This window comes from Rhipicephalus sanguineus, chromosome 5 (assembly GCF_013339695.2).
Source record: "Rhipicephalus sanguineus isolate Rsan-2018 chromosome 5, BIME_Rsan_1.4, whole genome shotgun sequence".
Lineage (NCBI taxonomy): Eukaryota > Metazoa > Arthropoda > Arachnida > Ixodida > Ixodidae > Rhipicephalus > Rhipicephalus sanguineus.
The window spans coordinates 112,754,504-112,771,846 of record NC_051180.1 but is presented as its reverse complement, the minus strand read 5'-3'; the positions used below and the strand labels follow the sequence as shown (position 1 = coordinate 112,771,846).

The following is a 17,343-nucleotide window of genomic DNA, read 5'->3' as shown; positions in this document are numbered from 1 at the left end:
GTCGAATGCGTGACTAAGTTAGCGGAGCGCAACTCAGAGTAATGAAGGTGCACGAAGTAAAATATTTGAATTAGATCGTTATATTATTTTATTCATGAGTTACGGGAAAACACTCCGACTCTTTTAGCCGGCATAATTTTTCACTGAACAGCTTGCTCTGCCACCACGAAGCTCTCGTCCGGTTCAAATTTCGCGTTTTGACAACGCTTTCATTTAGCTGTCATTAGTGACAGCTAATGACAGATAGCTGGAGCTAACTCGTAGTCTGGAGCTGCGCGACACCGCCAGTGTCCCATTCTCGTACATAGCAATAACGTATTTCTACTGCATTACCACTAAATCGACACTAAATCGCATATGGTGTAAGCGATTTAGGCAAACGTTCCGTGGAAAAAAAAAGTGGTACCAGTGCATTCATACTTAAAAATTGCGAAGCACAAAAATCTTCACTTCATCATTTTGCATCAGCATTTTTTTACGCTATGTATAACCGTTCAGCCGATTTTTTCGGACACGCTTTGACATTCCATCGATCACCAGTGTATCCAGAACATTAGGACTTCTTGATGACAAATTGACACTTTTGCGTCCCTAGTACTATCATTTATGAATTCCCCTCCCTTTCTCTGATCTTTCTTTTCCCATTTACCAATGCCCCAGCGCCGGGTGGTCAACAAGACCTTTTCTGGTTAACCTCCCTGCCTTCTCCCTTTCTGTTTCCTTCTTTCCGCCGTGGTCGATATTTAATTGAATTCATTAATTATAGGAAGTGAAGTACCCATGTATCATCAAAGATCAATGATATTTCGCATTCACTGTCGCTCGAAAGAAAATCACATTTAATAGTCATGAGGCCCCGATTTCAAACCCCGTCTTGGTTAACCGGTACATATGTACAATGGCTATACTGGTTAGAATGTCTACACTCAGTTGAAAGGCGCGAGAAACGAGGAACCAGAAGAAGTGCTCATCGAGACACTTAAGGCGAAAGCCTTAAGTGTCTCGATGAGCGGTGACATTGAGCGAAGTACGGCAGGAGGATGAAAGGGTACAAGAACCCACGTGACCTTATCCGAGCGAGAGGTGCGTGGAGAGATAACGGCTTGTTTTGACGTCATCGTAACGGCACAAATCGCCTAAATTTGTGACGTCATCATGGCGTCATCACATGACATCTTCGCTTGGTAAACTGTGGGCCGATCCCGGAGGCAGTGCAATACCATGTAAGGCGCAGAAAGCTTCAGGGAAGGGGAGGGGGAGGAGAGGGGGGAAGAGGAACAATACAATCGACCCAAAACTTGAAGGCAACTTAATGAGCATCTCTCACTCTGCGACTCGTTATGTTTTTCAAAGAGTCCTGTCCCAGATTGTATTACTAAATGCATTACCAAGTGTTCACCAGGCCTTTGAGTGTTACACAGAGCGTAACAAGCTGCTGCAACCTTTTGTAGCGTTAGCTACACTGGCCGAGGCGAAGCAGTTTCGCGTGGCACATTGAGAGCCGTGCTGCGCATGCGCGAGGAGCAGTGACGTCACACGTCGCAAAGCTGGCGCATCGAAGCTGCCGCCGCCGTGCGCTCCGCCGCCGCCGCGCGCGCCTCGCTGGTCTGCGCATTCCAGAGAAGCGACGTCATAGTCATGGGTGTTCTCTGTCAGCCGTGGCAGACGCATTGGCGCCGGCGCACGCCCAGCTGTGCGCCTCCGTTGCGCAGTGGCCGTCTGACACTGCGCCGGAGCCACTTGATAGCGCCTCTCATTTTGCGCGCATACGCACACGTATCAGTAGAGGTATACACAAGGAGGTTAAAAAAAATATACATATAGCGGGGAGGAGGAGGAGGAAAAGAGAAACGGAAGGAAGGGGAGGTTAGCCATTTGTCAGACCGGCTGGCTGGCGTTTGCCAGTGTTGTATAGCCATGGAGAAGGAGAGCGCAAATGCTGCTAAGCGGTGCAGAAAGGCGGAGAAGCTTGACAGCCAAGAAAGCTAAGAATATCCAGCTGAACCTTAGATAAAGCTACGTATATCCTGGCATAGCCGAGCTAAGCCACTGTAAATTTTTTTCTTGCATCCCTTACTTGAGCATAAATTTCCAACTCGCCGAGTATTCAGTACCTTTAGAATGCCTACTTAGGTTTGCAGACATGGCGGCGTTAGTATAAAAGCTATATGCTGGTACTAAAGCCCTCCCTGAATAGTTCAGCCCTATTGTAAGAATTCTATAATGCATAACAAACGGGCTGACAACGCCCACACGATAAAGTGGACCGACAAGGAAGATTTCGAGTGGCTTTGATTGTTTGCAATGACTACATGATGCGGATTACTTGATCTTACATGTGTTTGTCTCCTCTGGGCCTCGTTGGCTATAAGGGGCCGCTTACCGCATTTCCACCGTAGAGTACTCCGAATCGTCAAACATTGTTTCTAAACACAGGAGATACCTATGTTTGGAGCAGCTTAATGTTCTTCCATAGTAGATTACAGGGAGGAGAAACATCTGGCGTCTTTCGTTAAGCAGCTGGCGTCTTTTCGTTTTGCTTTAGAGACATCTGGCGTCTTTTCGTTTTGCTTTTAGAAAACATCTGGCGTCTTTCGTTGGTTTATTTCATCAATCAACGGCGTTTTGAACAAAATTTTTATTGTTTAATCACGCACAGGAGAAATCTCACCAGGCACTACCTTGGAGGTAAACAATGGCTGCTAATGGGAATGAGAGACAGAAGAAGTCGGCTTTTAGCTAACACTTACACTTCTACTTCTACTAACGTTTCCTACTGGAACATGCCAATGGCTGCTAATGGGGAATGAGAGACAAAAGAATTCGGCTTTTAGTTAACGCGCACGCTGCGAATTTTTTATTGTTCAACAATGCACAGGAGAAATCTCCCACCGGCACCACCTTGGAGGTCAAGATCTGGTACTAGCATTAAGACTGGTTACGCACTACGACGGGGACGAACGGGTGCCGCTTTAAGGAGCTTCGCCCCTAAAAAAAATACGCTACAGAGCTCGTTTTTTAATATACACACCGTGATACTGCTGCAGTAGTACAGAGTTCTGTCCAGTCATTTAAATTGTATCGAAACTGTACACAATGCGCTGGCAATAGTATCGTGACTGCTCTACAAAAGACAGGGTAGGATTTGCATTGGTATGCGAACACACCACATTAGCATTACTTATGTCAGAGCATTTAATTAAAGCTACACAAGTGTCATTATCGGTCCGCAATTGGTATACACTTTTTATGTAATTTTGCGTTTGACATGAGAATAGGCCGTGCAAACGCAAATTGTTTAATATTGAGACCTTATTGCAACCATTCAGACGGACCAACGAAGCGATCTAATAATCCAGTTTGTGACAACACGATTTGAGTTTGACATCACAAAGAGGCGTTCCCTGCTTGCTGCGTACATTGAGTCTGACAGTGTTTGGCAGATGCTCGTGGAGTGCGATTAGCGTCAGGTTTAATAGTACAGGGCTAAGTACGTCACCTCTGGGGAACGCCACATCTGCGTTTGGACGTCTGCAGTGACACGTCTACAACTGCGAGCGCGAATTCAAAGAGCTGCCACTAAACCTGCTATTCACCTCCGTACTAGAGGCCTGGAAATTTCCTCTGAGAAATGCGCACTTGTGGCATTTACGCGCAAACCAATAGAGAGCTACAGCGTAATGTTAAACGGCCAAAGAATACCTTACCTTCGATCGTACAAGTTCTTGGGTGTTATAATTGACAGAGACGTCTCAGAGAGCGCTCATATGTCATACATGAAGAAATGGTTGAGAGGCATCTGTCATTTTTGAAGTTCATCGCTGGAAACACATGGGGAATGTCCACAACCACTGTGTTGCGACTATACAGGTTTCTTTTCCTCGGATTCCTACGGTACAGCCTGCCTGCATTATCCAACGCAAGCAAAACAAGTCTACGAATGATACAAAGTGTACAGGCTCAAGCCCTCCGGATTTGTTTAGGCTTGCCTCAGAGTGCATCAACAGTGACGACTATAGCCATCGCAAGGGGTTACCTCATCAAGACCTACATTGATGTCTTGATGTTGAAGTGTTGAGGACCCATATAAGACATCTTGTTCGCACTCCTCACTATCACCTAGCCTCTCTGCCAGCGGACCGACCACGGACATCTTACTGCCAAACAGTGACCGCGCATGGTGAATCAATACCAACTTTCTTCACTCCTGCCGCAAGACATCGGACTCCTAAATGGTGTCTTACTCAACCGAATGTCAACATTACGATACCTGGCGTCGAGAAAAAAAAAACGGATTTGTCTTCACCGGCACTTAAGCAGCTCACTTTACTTCTTTTGTACGAAAAGTACCAAGACTCCATACACATCTACACTGACGGATCTGTCCTGCCGAACAGCTCAACCGGAGCAGTCGTGATACCAAGGTTGGTTACGCCAATTAAATTCAAGACGTCTTACGCAACAACATCGACGGCAGCAGAACTGGCAGCCCTTCGTAAAGCGTTACAATTCGTCAATGACCAACCGACACACAAGTGGACTCTTTTCTGCGACTCGAAGGCGGCACTGCAGTCTCTACTGTCAGCCTTACGCCGCGGGCCGCACCAACAGCTGGTACTAGAGACAGCAGAGGTTATACACCACCTAACTGAGAAAGGACATCAAATCACTTTTCAGTGGCTACCCAGACACTGCGGAATCATCGGAAAATGAACGGGCCGATCAAGCTGCCCGCTCAGCCCATGCAGAAGACCATAAGACCAGAAGACCTCCTACCGCTTTCTAGAACCGACGCTGCACAGAAGCTCCGTTTACATGCTCGCCAACGCACCACGTCACAATGATATGAGCCGCACTTCAAACATGCTCGTTTGCACTCATTTGACCCTACCTTAAATCTTCAAGTCCCATCGAGGCTTCGCCGAGTAGACGCGACCCTTTTGTGTAGGCTGTGGCTGGGCGTTGCGTTTACCAACGCATGCTTTCCGCATTGGGATGGCCGCACCGCAGCCTGTGACCACTGTGGCAACGCAGAAACAATTGGACATATTTTTTGCGTCTTCCCACAGTACAGTGCACAGCGACTACCCCTTTGCAACGCGCTCAACAAGTTGGATGGCCGACCTTTGTCAGAGGAAAGAATTCTACGCCATCGACAGGACGCAACGTCGCAGAAGATGGCCGAGCAAGCGCTACTGCGCTCCTTGCGATCGACCGGCCTTTCTAAACGACTGTAACCAGAACGCCCATCCTGTGTGTGTTGTTTTTTATCCTGTGCGTGTATGTATGTGCGTTTCTTTCTCTCTCTCTCTACACCCCCTTTCTTGCCCTCATTCCCCCACCCCAGTGCTGGGTAGCAAACCAGATGTTAATATCTCATTGACCTCCCGGCCTTCCTTTTTTCATCTCTCTCCCTCCCTACTTGCTGTCTGATAATGTTGCCTTCCTTCGTTAAAAGAAGTAAAGTGAGAACTGTCGCTTTGCGAATTAGGTGCCACATTGCTGACAAGTTCGTTCCGCAACTATTCTTGAAAATGAAGTACATTCCACTTTCCCTGAGGGTTCTGGTCGTATGTTTCCTAGACAGCGTATCCGACGAGCACGTAGCTAAGGGGCCGCATTAAGTGCCGATCATTTACTGCGTCATCACCATGGGACGGCGTTTACGACAAGGATGATAAAAAAAAAATGTTCCTTGGTTTACGCTTGCCGGTGTTACTGATGCTTTATATGGGTCGACTACGTGACGCTCGCCTGTGGACGTTGGCCACGGTGGATGCGAACGAAGAAGTATGCTGGACGATTTGGTGTCACGTTTCGCGCCTTCCTTTCACGCGAACGTGAAGTGCCAGGCGCATTAATAGAGAAGGCCATTACGAAAAGAAACTCCCTTCCGCGTTTCTGAGTAACGGTTATAAGTGCTCGACGCTTTCAAGATGGCTTCGAACTTTTCTTACTTCTGGGTCAGCTTAGCCAAAGAGCATTGCGGCAAGAACAGGATGACACAATGACCCCGTTGCGTCGCTAATTACGAATCCGTGAGCCTATCTTCTAGCAACGGCAAGCACATTGCGACGCTGCCTAGATAATAAAGTGGTTAAGCGTTGAGATTAGATCACATGTTAAATAATAATGGACCCTAAATAATAGGAAACCTATAACGCTCTCCTGATAGTCGAGGTAAAGGCCCCGCTATTTACAAGATAATTACCAATGACATATTGGTATCTGAGAGAAGCAAATAAACAAACCAAAGAGAAACATTCGTCCTTTGAACGAGTTGGCACTCGTTTTTCTGCGACGCGTTCCCCCTAGTAGATGCTGCATAAATTTTAGCCTTATGACCGCAGTGCATACGAGCGCATTCCGACATCAGATATGTCAACATCGTGTTACCATGGTTACCTTGACTGGCATTTATTGTAAAGTTTGTCTCTAATTTCACATCTGCATTCCTCCTTGCTTCTGTGGTGAGCGATCGTTTTCTTTTACGATGCGAACTCACGCCTCAACTGTAATTTCATGACCGTGTTACGTTAGTGCGTTTTTAGAGATTGCGTTACGACTAAAAACAGAGCCATTTGGGAGGCGTAGAGTACGAGAGTTCTTTCTACAGGTCATCCATTTGCACAGCGAATGGCGCTCTACCTGCGGCCTCGAAAGGTCCGCGGAAGCGAAAATTGTACGACACCGATTACAAGCCTCCATTTCGGGTGATAAAGTGTAACATAACCGCTGGACGGCTAAGAAATGTGACGGCCGGTGTTTTTTCGACTGAAATGCTATAACAGAGGCCCGTGTTGTCGAGATACCGTTGTATAAAGCACCCCGAGCAGTTCACTTGTCTGCAGCTGTTCTCTTGCAAGGGCAGCTGGCGTTTTTTACCCTGTGCAGTGGTTCATTCCAAGTGTCATAAGAAAAAACATACGAGGCAGGGAGTTGCTGAGAGGCTGTATTTACAGCAGCAGCGATTCGTGGGGCGCGGTTAAGAAGGTGATCACGTGAGTGGTGCAGCTCTAACACGCCATCCGCGCAAGCACCACTACAAAAAAAAAAAATAAAAAAAACCGCCGTGCCTCTTTGCTATCACGCTTCCTTGCGCCGCTCACTGGATGGCTTCCGCGGTTTCCCCGTAGATTTCTAATTCGAGCCTCATGCCTACGTACGCCCTAACTCCAGCCGGGGCTGTTAGGGGATGGCGCTTAGCTTCCGGGCTGCATCGGAGCTGCACGATTCTTTGCTTCCGGCCTGCAAGCGAGCAATACGGGACAACTTCTCCCGTAGGTATGATCATCTCATTCCTATACTATAAGGAAAGAATAAGAAACGGCATGCTGCATACAGATGCGCCTGCTCCAAGACGGGTCGTTCCACGCACCGCCATTTCGCTCGCGTCGGAGACCCATAAGCGTCACTGCACACTGTGAAACGGTCATCGCAGACAAGGCGGCTGAGGCGTGACACCGTGCCGCGTGCCGTGGCCAGGAAATATAATAGGCTATGACCCGCGGTTGCTGCGTGATGCTATAGTTTTTGAAGACATTGTCTTCGTGGGTCCCGTCCACCCACTTTCTGTAACGGGATATGATGCTGGCAATAACTACTGACCGAATTCGAGTACCGTATTGATTTGCATACAACTAGCGCTTCCTAGCACTGGCTGTTATGTTGGCCAATGTTGATTGCTGTTCGATAATGTCAGCTAATGCTAACTTTCAGCATTTATAATAAAACCATTGTATTTGTTGAACATCAGTCGACTGATTTCCCACATTCCCACAGCAAAATAATTCATTTGCCCAATTGAATGTTTATATATTCTTTGTATTCTTTTCTGTCGCGTCAGTGCGTCCTGCAAAAACAAACTGCGCATTTTATTCAAGGTTTCCTTGGAAACAGCAACGAGCATGACTACCCCAAAAAAGGGAGCTCGATGTATTGCAAATATAACCTGGAACATCGAATTGTCAAGGGACAATATGTCTTCCTCCTTAAAATATGCTTAGGCACGTTAATAATCCATATTAAACATTTTAACGCACAATACAACATACGTCAAAGGAACGGCGCTGCAGTAGCGCTGTAACCGTGTCGTTCATTTCCTCCTGTCTTTGCTTATACCTGAAATAGTTGGCACAGAATACCAACATGCCCGGGCATGGGCTCTTTCAAATGCCCGTATATTTCTTGCCATTCTCATCGTGCTCTCATGTATACCCCCAGCCGTCTTCGACAGCGGTTCCATTATATTGATGCACAATATGCTACTCTTACTGACTGTCACGTTACCTGCTAGGCCAACTTTTTTCTTTAACTTAGGCAAGAGTATCACTTTACCCCATTTTTGTTTGTATTCCCATTTCGTTTCACGATGCTAAGAAATCTTAACGACCTTTTAAGGCAGCCAAATATTTCACCGTAGACCAACACCTGTATTCATTACATTTCTCGTAGCATGATCAATGCTGGACATGTGTCAAAAGCTTTGTACAAAGGCTTTGTACGAAACGAGAAGGCACATCCACATCTGGTACTGACGCCTTCTACTATTCTAATGCGCTCCTCACTTCTCTATGTTTGTCGCCTTGTTTTATTGTAGCATTAGGTACACTTGTCTAGCCGGAGCCGATTTCGCGTGAGCCGTGCTGCGCGTGCGCGAGGATCAGTGATGTCACACAGCTTGCTCACCGCTTTCCGCGCCCTCCGACACCGCGAACTCATGCGCTTCCGCCACCGCCGCGCGCGACTCGCCGCTGCTGGTCTGCGCATTCGAGAGGAGTGACGTCGTAGCCATGGTAGACACACTGGCGCCAGCGCACGCGCAGCTATTCGCCTTCGTTGTGCAGTCGCCGTCTGACACTGCGCTATAGCCGCTTGATAGCGCCTCTGACTGGCGTTTGCAGGTGGGTAACGCCATGGAGAAGGAGAGCGCAAATGCTGCTCGACGGCGCAGAAGAGCCGAGAAGCTTATTTCATCGGATCCCGAAGTAGTTGCCTGGCAATTAGCGGTTCAGCGTACGAATAATGAACAGAAGAAGGCTAATAATCCTAGACAACCTGGAAAGCTAAGAATAATCAGCTGAAACTTTGCTAACGCTACGTATATCCTGGCATAGCCGAGCTAAGCCACTGCAATTTTTATCTGCGCTTCTTTCCCGTTTCATTGCAATTTTCTCTTCCCCCTAGTGTAAAGTAGGAAGCGAGAAGTTTCAATTCCGGTTAACATCGCTGCATTTCCCTCATCTTTATATCTCTCTATCTCTAGCGCAATCTTACCCTGTTTCTGTTTTTTGGCTGAACAAAAAAAAAAAAGCAATTCCGAGAACTAGATACATTTTAGACTCGATATTTATCACTCAGGTTTCTCCATGGCCCTATACGTGGTGTTTTTTCTAGCTGCAACTAACTATAAACGTTAGAGCTCGGTTTCGGGCGAACTCAGTTCGTTATGTCAATTGACACGGCGACTTTTTAAGTTGAAAACAAATTTTTAAGTTCGTGTGACCCTATTGCAATTTTAAGAGAAAATATAATTACTTCCTTAATCCTTATAAACCACTTTGCAGTAACGTAGGTTAGACTATGTGTAAATCATGGTGGCTATATTGCCATCGCAGGTACCCAGACTGACAACCCTCCTGATGCACACAGATTTGTGCGGTTTTGTACGTAATTAACGAAGCTTTGTCAAATAAAATTTAATTATCGATGACAAGTGGCTAAACCAATACAGTAATTTAGAGCCCGTTCTCCGAAAGGTGTAGCTGAGCGAAGAAATGTTCAATAAATCTCTTGTGAGAGCTATCGGAAGAAAAATTTCGTATGCGAAGACTCACAGAAAGCAAAACTAAAGCTCAAAGAAGCACTAGAAATACAATATTTAGAAGACGGGCTGCGAACTGCTAACTTTTATGGCGACCTAGATTCATGATTAATGTTAATTAACGAACTATTTCTAATTGCGCACGAGACTGGAAATTTCTCTATCGTGCAGCTACTATTCTGGATACTCGAACGCCAACAGCGTTGTCACCACGCCTTGTAGAAGTAATGTTAATCATTTAAGGCAGCTAACAAAAAAAAGAACATAACGCCCCGTTTGTATTCCTCTTATTTATTTATTTATTTATTTATTTATTTATTTATTTATTTATTTATTTATTTATTTATTTATTTATTTATTTATTTACAATACCTTAAAGGCTTCTTATCGGAGCATTGTGTTGGGGGGCAATACATGGTTAAATATAACATGTGATAAATACAGAAAAAGATGAAATCTATATATAGATTCTGAAAGATGCACTGAGATACTGTGATGTAATCGAGTGCCACAAAAAGAAGAATAACACCCAGGTAGAAAAAATAAATAAGGGAGGAGAATGCGCGAAGCGGTAGAAAATGCGAACTTAATTAACATTGACGGTCAGTGATTGAAAAACGAGGGATATTTTGGCAACGTTTACAATACTACAATGTGATATAATACAGCGTTACACAATATTTCAAAAAAAAAAACGTACGAGGTGACACTTCTGGAAAGAATTAGATGAGAAATAAATATCTAAGCACGAAGTGTTCGAGTAGGCGGTCGTGGAAGGCTTTTCGATTAGTGATCGAAGTGATATCGCCAGGGAGATCGTTCCAAAATGAATTGATATGATGCTAGAGCTTGCGTGCAGGTGCTTAGTTATTGCTGCATATATCTTATTGTCGGGTAATGTCTCAATAGTACCCATAATATTATCATTTGCAAAGAATAGAAAACAAACTGAGCATTTTGACAGCTGGTAAAGAAGTGCATGAATATCTGTCGTCAGCAGGCCCTGAAACCTGAAAGGTTGCCAGTACATTCGCCGCCGTTGTTACGCATCGCTCCTCTACAAAATTAGGCATATATGTTCGGCGACACAAACACCAAGCATTTCACGCCAACGAAAGGTTCGTAGAACTTCCCAGGCTGCCATCAGAGGATGGCGAACGTGTCCGGGCACTCTAATCACTTCGTTTCACCAGCTCCCAACTGCTTTTAAACATATTGCACCTCATTCCTTTCCAAGCCGTGTCTGTCTTTCCTTATATACGAAATCCCATGATTATAAGTAAAATATCAAGCATTGCTACTTTACTTTGGTCGCATATTTCAGGTAGTACTGTTGGTGGTTCGAGGGACGGTTTTAAGCAGGAAGAGTAAGGTAGAGGACAGTTCAAAAGAAGAGAACATCGAGAACATGTTTTCGTTCCCTATTACTTGTATCTCTTTACACATTATTTTGTTAATTTCTACTGTTTTGTTGCTTACTCTTGCCACATATGCAAGTTTTGATGTCCGCTATGTACGGGTGGTCTGAATTCAGTTCCTGCAATGGACCTCCTCTGGTATCTGTAAACCTGTATAATACTTGATACCCGAAATTGATTGATTGATTGATTGATTGATTGATTGATTGATTGATTGATTGATTGATTGATTGATTGATTGATTGATTGATTGATTGATTGATTGATTGATTGATTGATTGATTGATTGATTGAAGCGCATATGTGTCCGTTTAGCGGCGTTAGCAAAACCCCATGAAAGGCCCACCTCACGTCATCTTAAAGGCAATATACATGAGTAACAGTTAGAGAAATGAAGAGACAACTCACCACCCCCGGAACTTGGATGCTCTAACCGGAAATATGGGTTGGGATTTTGAATGAGGTATTGCTGTAATAAAAAGAGAGCAAGAGAGAAAATCATGTTACTTTCAAAATTGTTGGTGTTTGAAGAACGATATCGCAATTTTACGCGTAGCACATTCTACAAGAAGACCTAAAGAAGTTATAGTTACCACAGATCCACAAACAAGACTGCCTTATAACCTCCATACCCTAGTTGACGGTGCTAAACAACAGAGAATATTAAGGCGAAAGCCTTAGATGCCTCACCAAACGCGAAAACTGACCGTCAGCGTCCCGCGGCGTCGGGGACAACACGAGCGATGCAAAAAGCATCACGTGATGACGGCACATATGACGTTCGCATGACGTCACATACCGCCAAATTTGTGGCATCATCATGAAATCCTGACGCCATTATCACATCACATGATGACGTCATCACATGACATCGTAGCTTGGTCAAGTGTGGGCCGATTACGAAGTCGGTGCAAAACCAGGTGAAAGTTTGCAGTGCCTCCGATACTGGTCGCAGTGGAAACCCACGTTATATAGGTGCATAAAGCTTTCGGAATGTCGCGTGCAGGTCGATTCATCAACTCAGAAGGAAAAAAAAGGACGGCTTTCCCCTTCAAAACGTCTTAGGGGGATGCTTAAGGAACCATGTGAGTTTTTTTTTATTCTCAGATATTATTATCATTAGAACACCGCATGGTGGAAATTTCTGGAGCCCTCCGCTACAGCTTACGTTATAATCCAATTTATTAACGCGATAGCGTTAAAGAGCTTGTTTAGCAGTAATTCCGGTGTCGGCGTCGTTGGTTGTGAGCGAAAAATCAAACGTTGTCCGTGACCGAAAAATCAAGAAAGACGCAAATAAAACGAATAATAAAAATTTGTGGTTTGAGGGAGAATTGAACCCAGACCGTCTGCGTAGCAAGCAGCTCTGTGTAGCAAGCAGCTCTGTGTTCTACCACAGAGCCACGTTATTGCTTGAAACTGCTTCGGAAAAAAACACTATATGAATGTCATATAGTGGAAGGAGTCTCCTTAACCCATGTAATATTGCGTGGCAGGAGCGTAGAATGTGAATGTGGCGTCAAACCATATGAATTGCGCGAAGAGTAGATGTTTTAAACGCCCACCCATTATAAAGCGCTCAGACATGTTTAACCATCATTAGCTGCAAGAGCATGAACTATTTGTGTGTCTATGGGGTATATGTGATCATTGTATATGGGTCATTCAATGCCAAATCACCCAGCATTTTTCCGACCATCACAAATATGGCTGAAAAAATTTCCACGCTTTTCTTGAAGTTCAAAACTCGTTCTGCTCGTTTATTTCTGTTGCCAAAAATTTTCCCGCCTGTTTGTGAGAGTCTGTAGTTTTGCGCCGACAGAGCTAAATGGCATCAAACAACCATTTTTTTCAAAGGGCGTTTATAGGATGCACTCGGTAAAATGGTATTTCCGGCAAGCTAATGAAGTGATGTAACTGTAAAAATAATGACTTATTTATGTATATCTATTCTTCGAGGGCTTTTCGCAGGAGCAAATTTGAATAAAGTTGCAAAGTTTGATATTTTTTTCAAGGAACAAGTAAAACTCAAAGGGTAGAAATTAAATATATACTGGAAGCCTGTTCGACATACTACAAAAGAAAAATAATTTAGTCGCTGAAGGTGTAGCAAATCGTCTGAAAAAAAAATGGGAATTTCACTTTTTTTTGAAAAAACCTCTGTATTCATCGTTAAAAAACTTGCCTTGGTGGTCGGACTAAAAATATGCATGATACTTGATTTGAAAGCTCTATGTATTAGCTAAGCATAGGCAAAGTTACAATAGGGTATTATTTTTTTAACTTCAGAAATATTTTTTGAAATTTTGTATCTCCACCATCTTTTCGCCGACGTAACTCAAGCGGCATGAAGCACTCGCAAAGGCAATCTTCAGCCCATGCCCACTGACCTGGGATGCAGACGTCAAACATGGCGCTGTCTATAAAGTAATGGAAAAGGAAATGGGGTTGCTTTATAGACAGCACCATGCTTGACGTCTGCATCCCAGGTCAGTGGGCATGGGCTGAAGATTGCCTTTGCGAGTGCTTCATGCCGCTTGAGTTACGTCGGCGAAAAGATGGTGGAGATACAAAATTTCAAAAAGAATATTTCCGAAGTTAAAAAAATAATACCCTTTTGTAACTTTGCCTATGCTTAGCTAATACATAGAGCTTTCAAATGAAGTATCGTGCATATTTTTAGTCCGACCACCAAGGCAAGTTTTTTGACGATGAATACAGAGCTTTTCTAAAAAAAAAAATGAAATTCCCAATTTTTTTTTCAGAAGATTTGCTACACCTTGAGCGACTAAATTATTTTTCTTTTGTAGTATGTCGAACAGGCTTCCAGTATATATTTAATTTCTACCCTGTGAGTTTGCCTTGTTCCTTGAAAAAAATATCAAACTTTGCAACTTTATTCAAATTTGCTCGTGCGAAAAGCCCTCGAAGAATGTACATACATAAATAAGTCATTATTTTTACAGTTACATCACTTCATTAGCTTGCCGGAAATATCATTTTACCGAGTGCAGCCTATAAACGCCATTTGAAAAAAATTGTTGTTTGATGCCATTTAGCTCTGTCGACGCAAAACTAGACTCTCACAAACAGGCGGGAAAATTTTTAGCAACAGAAATAAACGAGCAGAACGAGTTTTCAACTTCAAGAAAAGCGTGGAAAGTTTTTCAGCCATATTTGTGATGGTAGGAAAAACGTTGGGTGATTTGGCATGGAATGACCCATATACCATAATCACCCGACACCTGGAGTAGCAAGCCAGGCGACAAACCAGGCTAACCTCTCCGGGCATTTCATTAAAGAATCTTATCTCTCCCTCAACAAAGTCAGCAGCTGCGAAGGTTCGCGTGTTGCCTTACGGACGCGTGGTGGGCCCTTCGCTGATTCACAAAAGGAAGAATTATGGCGTAATGGGCACTGCGTAGCTGTTCATGCAGTAGGCATTCCAGGATAGTTAGGAACGGCCAATGTTACGCGTGCAGACATTCGTTTCGTGGCGGCATTGTTGAGGCATGCACCGAGAACTGAAGCAAGGCTAGCAGTTGAGAAGGCGATGCGCATGGGGCCCGATTACGCTATCGCGTTCTACTCTTGAAGGCCAAGCTCAAGCGTCCTCTAAGTTTATCTATCTATCTATCTATCTATCTATCTATCTATCTATCTATCTATCTATCTATCTATCTATCTATCTATCTATCTATCTATCTATCTATCTATCTATCTATCTATCTATCTATCTATCTATCTATCTAGTTAGTTAGTTAGTTAGTTAGTTAGTTAGTTAGTTAGTTAGTTAGTTAGTTAGTTAGTTAGTTAGTTAGTTAGTTAGTTAGTTAGTTAGTTAGTTAGTTAGTTAAAGGTACATGCAAGAAAATGTTTGAAATGTGCACACTGATTTAAAAACAAAGATTACAGGTTTAAATAAATAAAGAAATGAGAACAAGAAAAAAAGATTACATTAATATAAGCGGGAGTGTGGGGAAGGTTACGTTAGATGATATACAACGAAAAAAGTCAAGCACAAAATACACTGCGGCACGCAAAACCACAGATATTATTATTACGTCCGGTGCCATGTATAAGTACACTCTAAAACGGCGATATTCCTGTATTCATTGTCCGAACAGTCGTAAGAAGGTGGTGCGTCAAAAAGGTTCACAGAAGGTTTCATAGGCGTGCGCACAGGGGGGGAAGGGGGGGGGGGTGCGAGCCAGCCCCCCTACCCCCCCCCCCTTATATCTCGTATTTGCCCCGTGTTCTGTTTGCAAGGGTCTCAGTGGTAGGGAGGGAGGAAGGGCGAGGGAGTATTGTGGTGAAACAGTGATAGCGAGTACCTTTGTGCGTTTAAGACCACCTATTTTACCATACATACCTGTCGCTGGTTTTAAGATGAAAACATGGAAGTCCTGGCCAGTTTTATTGATTTTAGCATCACTTCTCAGCCAGACGTAATATTTTAGACGGGAACTACCAACCTTTATTTCATAATATGCATGCCATTTACATTATCAGGCATAAACTACTTATATTTCTTTAGATGCAAACTTGCTAGTACGATGACTCTCTTGCACAGTTGAATGGCAGGAACGATGTGGTTATATGGGTACAGCTTTCCTTTTTTTGTTAGTTTTTAACTTCATATTGCCACGCCCGCTTCTTGTCTTGTTTTGATGTATTCGGGTTTGACCGGCAGGGACGGTTATCAACGCTCGACGCTGTCCGCGAAGTAGTGTTCTAGAAGCGTCGCGATTGTAGTAGATCGGTTTGTTAAGATTGCGCCCCGCACGCGAATGTTCCAGCTTTGTCTAGAGATTACGCCGCCACCAGCGATATTGCTGGAAAGTTCGATAGCGCCTGTATAAAAGCCGACGCGCGTGACCGCTTGTCAGTTGATCGACGGTCGACGCTCTGTTCAACGCTATCAGTGTATTGCTGTAGTTTGACTTTCATTTTCCCGGCCACAAGTTCGGCCAAATAAACAGTTTCATCTCGGACGTGCTGACTGCTGTGTTCGTCGACGTCACGACCACGTGACATCTGGTGGAGGTGCTGCTTGATGATCCGGACGCCACCGCGGAGCGCTGACCCAAGCCCAAGCCGCGAAGAAGACGACTCTAAGAACAACCCGGATCCTCGAACCAGCCGCCGGCGGAAGGGACTACAACCAGAGTACGGGCTCCTTTCCGAAAACGCCAGGCAGCCGAAGACCGTCACATCGACCGCCGAGACGATGACAGACCCCCTGCCACCTACAACGGTAGTGATGCAACAGCCAAGGGAGCCACCAACTTTCCGTTGATCGTCGTTTGAAGACCCGGAGAGCTGGCTGGAGACGTACGAGCGAGTTGCCGCCTTCAACCACTGGGACATTGAAGAGAAGCTGCGCTACGTCTACTTCTACTTAGAAGACGCCACGAAGACGTGGTTCGAAAACCATGAATCGAGCCTTCAATCCTGGGACCTCTTTCAGACGACGTTCCTCAATACCTTCGCGAGCATCGTCCGCAAGGAAAAGGCCACTGCTCTGCTGGAGACAAGAGCACAGCTACCGAATGAGACGGTCACTATCTACACGGAAGAGATGACGCGACTTTTCCGCCTGGCCGATGCTGCCATGCCTGAGGAAAAAAAGGTCCGCTTCCTTATGCGGGGAGTGAAACAAGACCTCTCTGCAGGATTGGTGCGGAACCCACCGAAAACTGTCACCGAATTCCTAAAGGAGGCTACAACAATCGAAAAATCCCTCGAGATTAGGACGAAGCAGTACAACCGCTCAACCCTGTCGACAGGCTACACCGAAGCGCACTCGCTAGGCACCGACGACCTACGGGAAACCATCAGAGCGATAGTGCGGGAGGAGCTGCGCAAGCTGTTGCCTTCAGCGCAGCCTCAAGTCGATTCGATCGCCGACATGGTCCGCGAGGAAATCCAGCAGTCGCTGGGCACCCCCTATGCAGCGCAGCCGCAGCTGCAAGCAATGAACTATGCTGCTGCAGCCCGACGCAACGCCCCCCTCCTCGCCCTCGTCAAGACGCCGCGCCGCCGCAGCAGTTCCGCCGCCAGACACCGCCGCCACCCCCAACGACGCCATACCGCCCGCCG

General features: G+C 45.1%; 1 protein-coding gene across 1 annotated transcript in view; it reads right to left on the bottom strand.

Moving 5' to 3' along the window:
* Positions 1–17,343, bottom strand: part of LOC119394147 (corticotropin-releasing factor-binding protein) — a 107,783-nt gene that overhangs the window by 29,905 nt on the left and 60,535 nt on the right. The window contains exon 2 of the mRNA XM_037661404.2: positions 11,650–11,710. Within this exon, the coding sequence (XP_037517332.1) occupies positions 11,650–11,710 (61 nt within the window). The remainder of the gene's footprint in view (positions 1–11,649; positions 11,711–17,343) is intronic.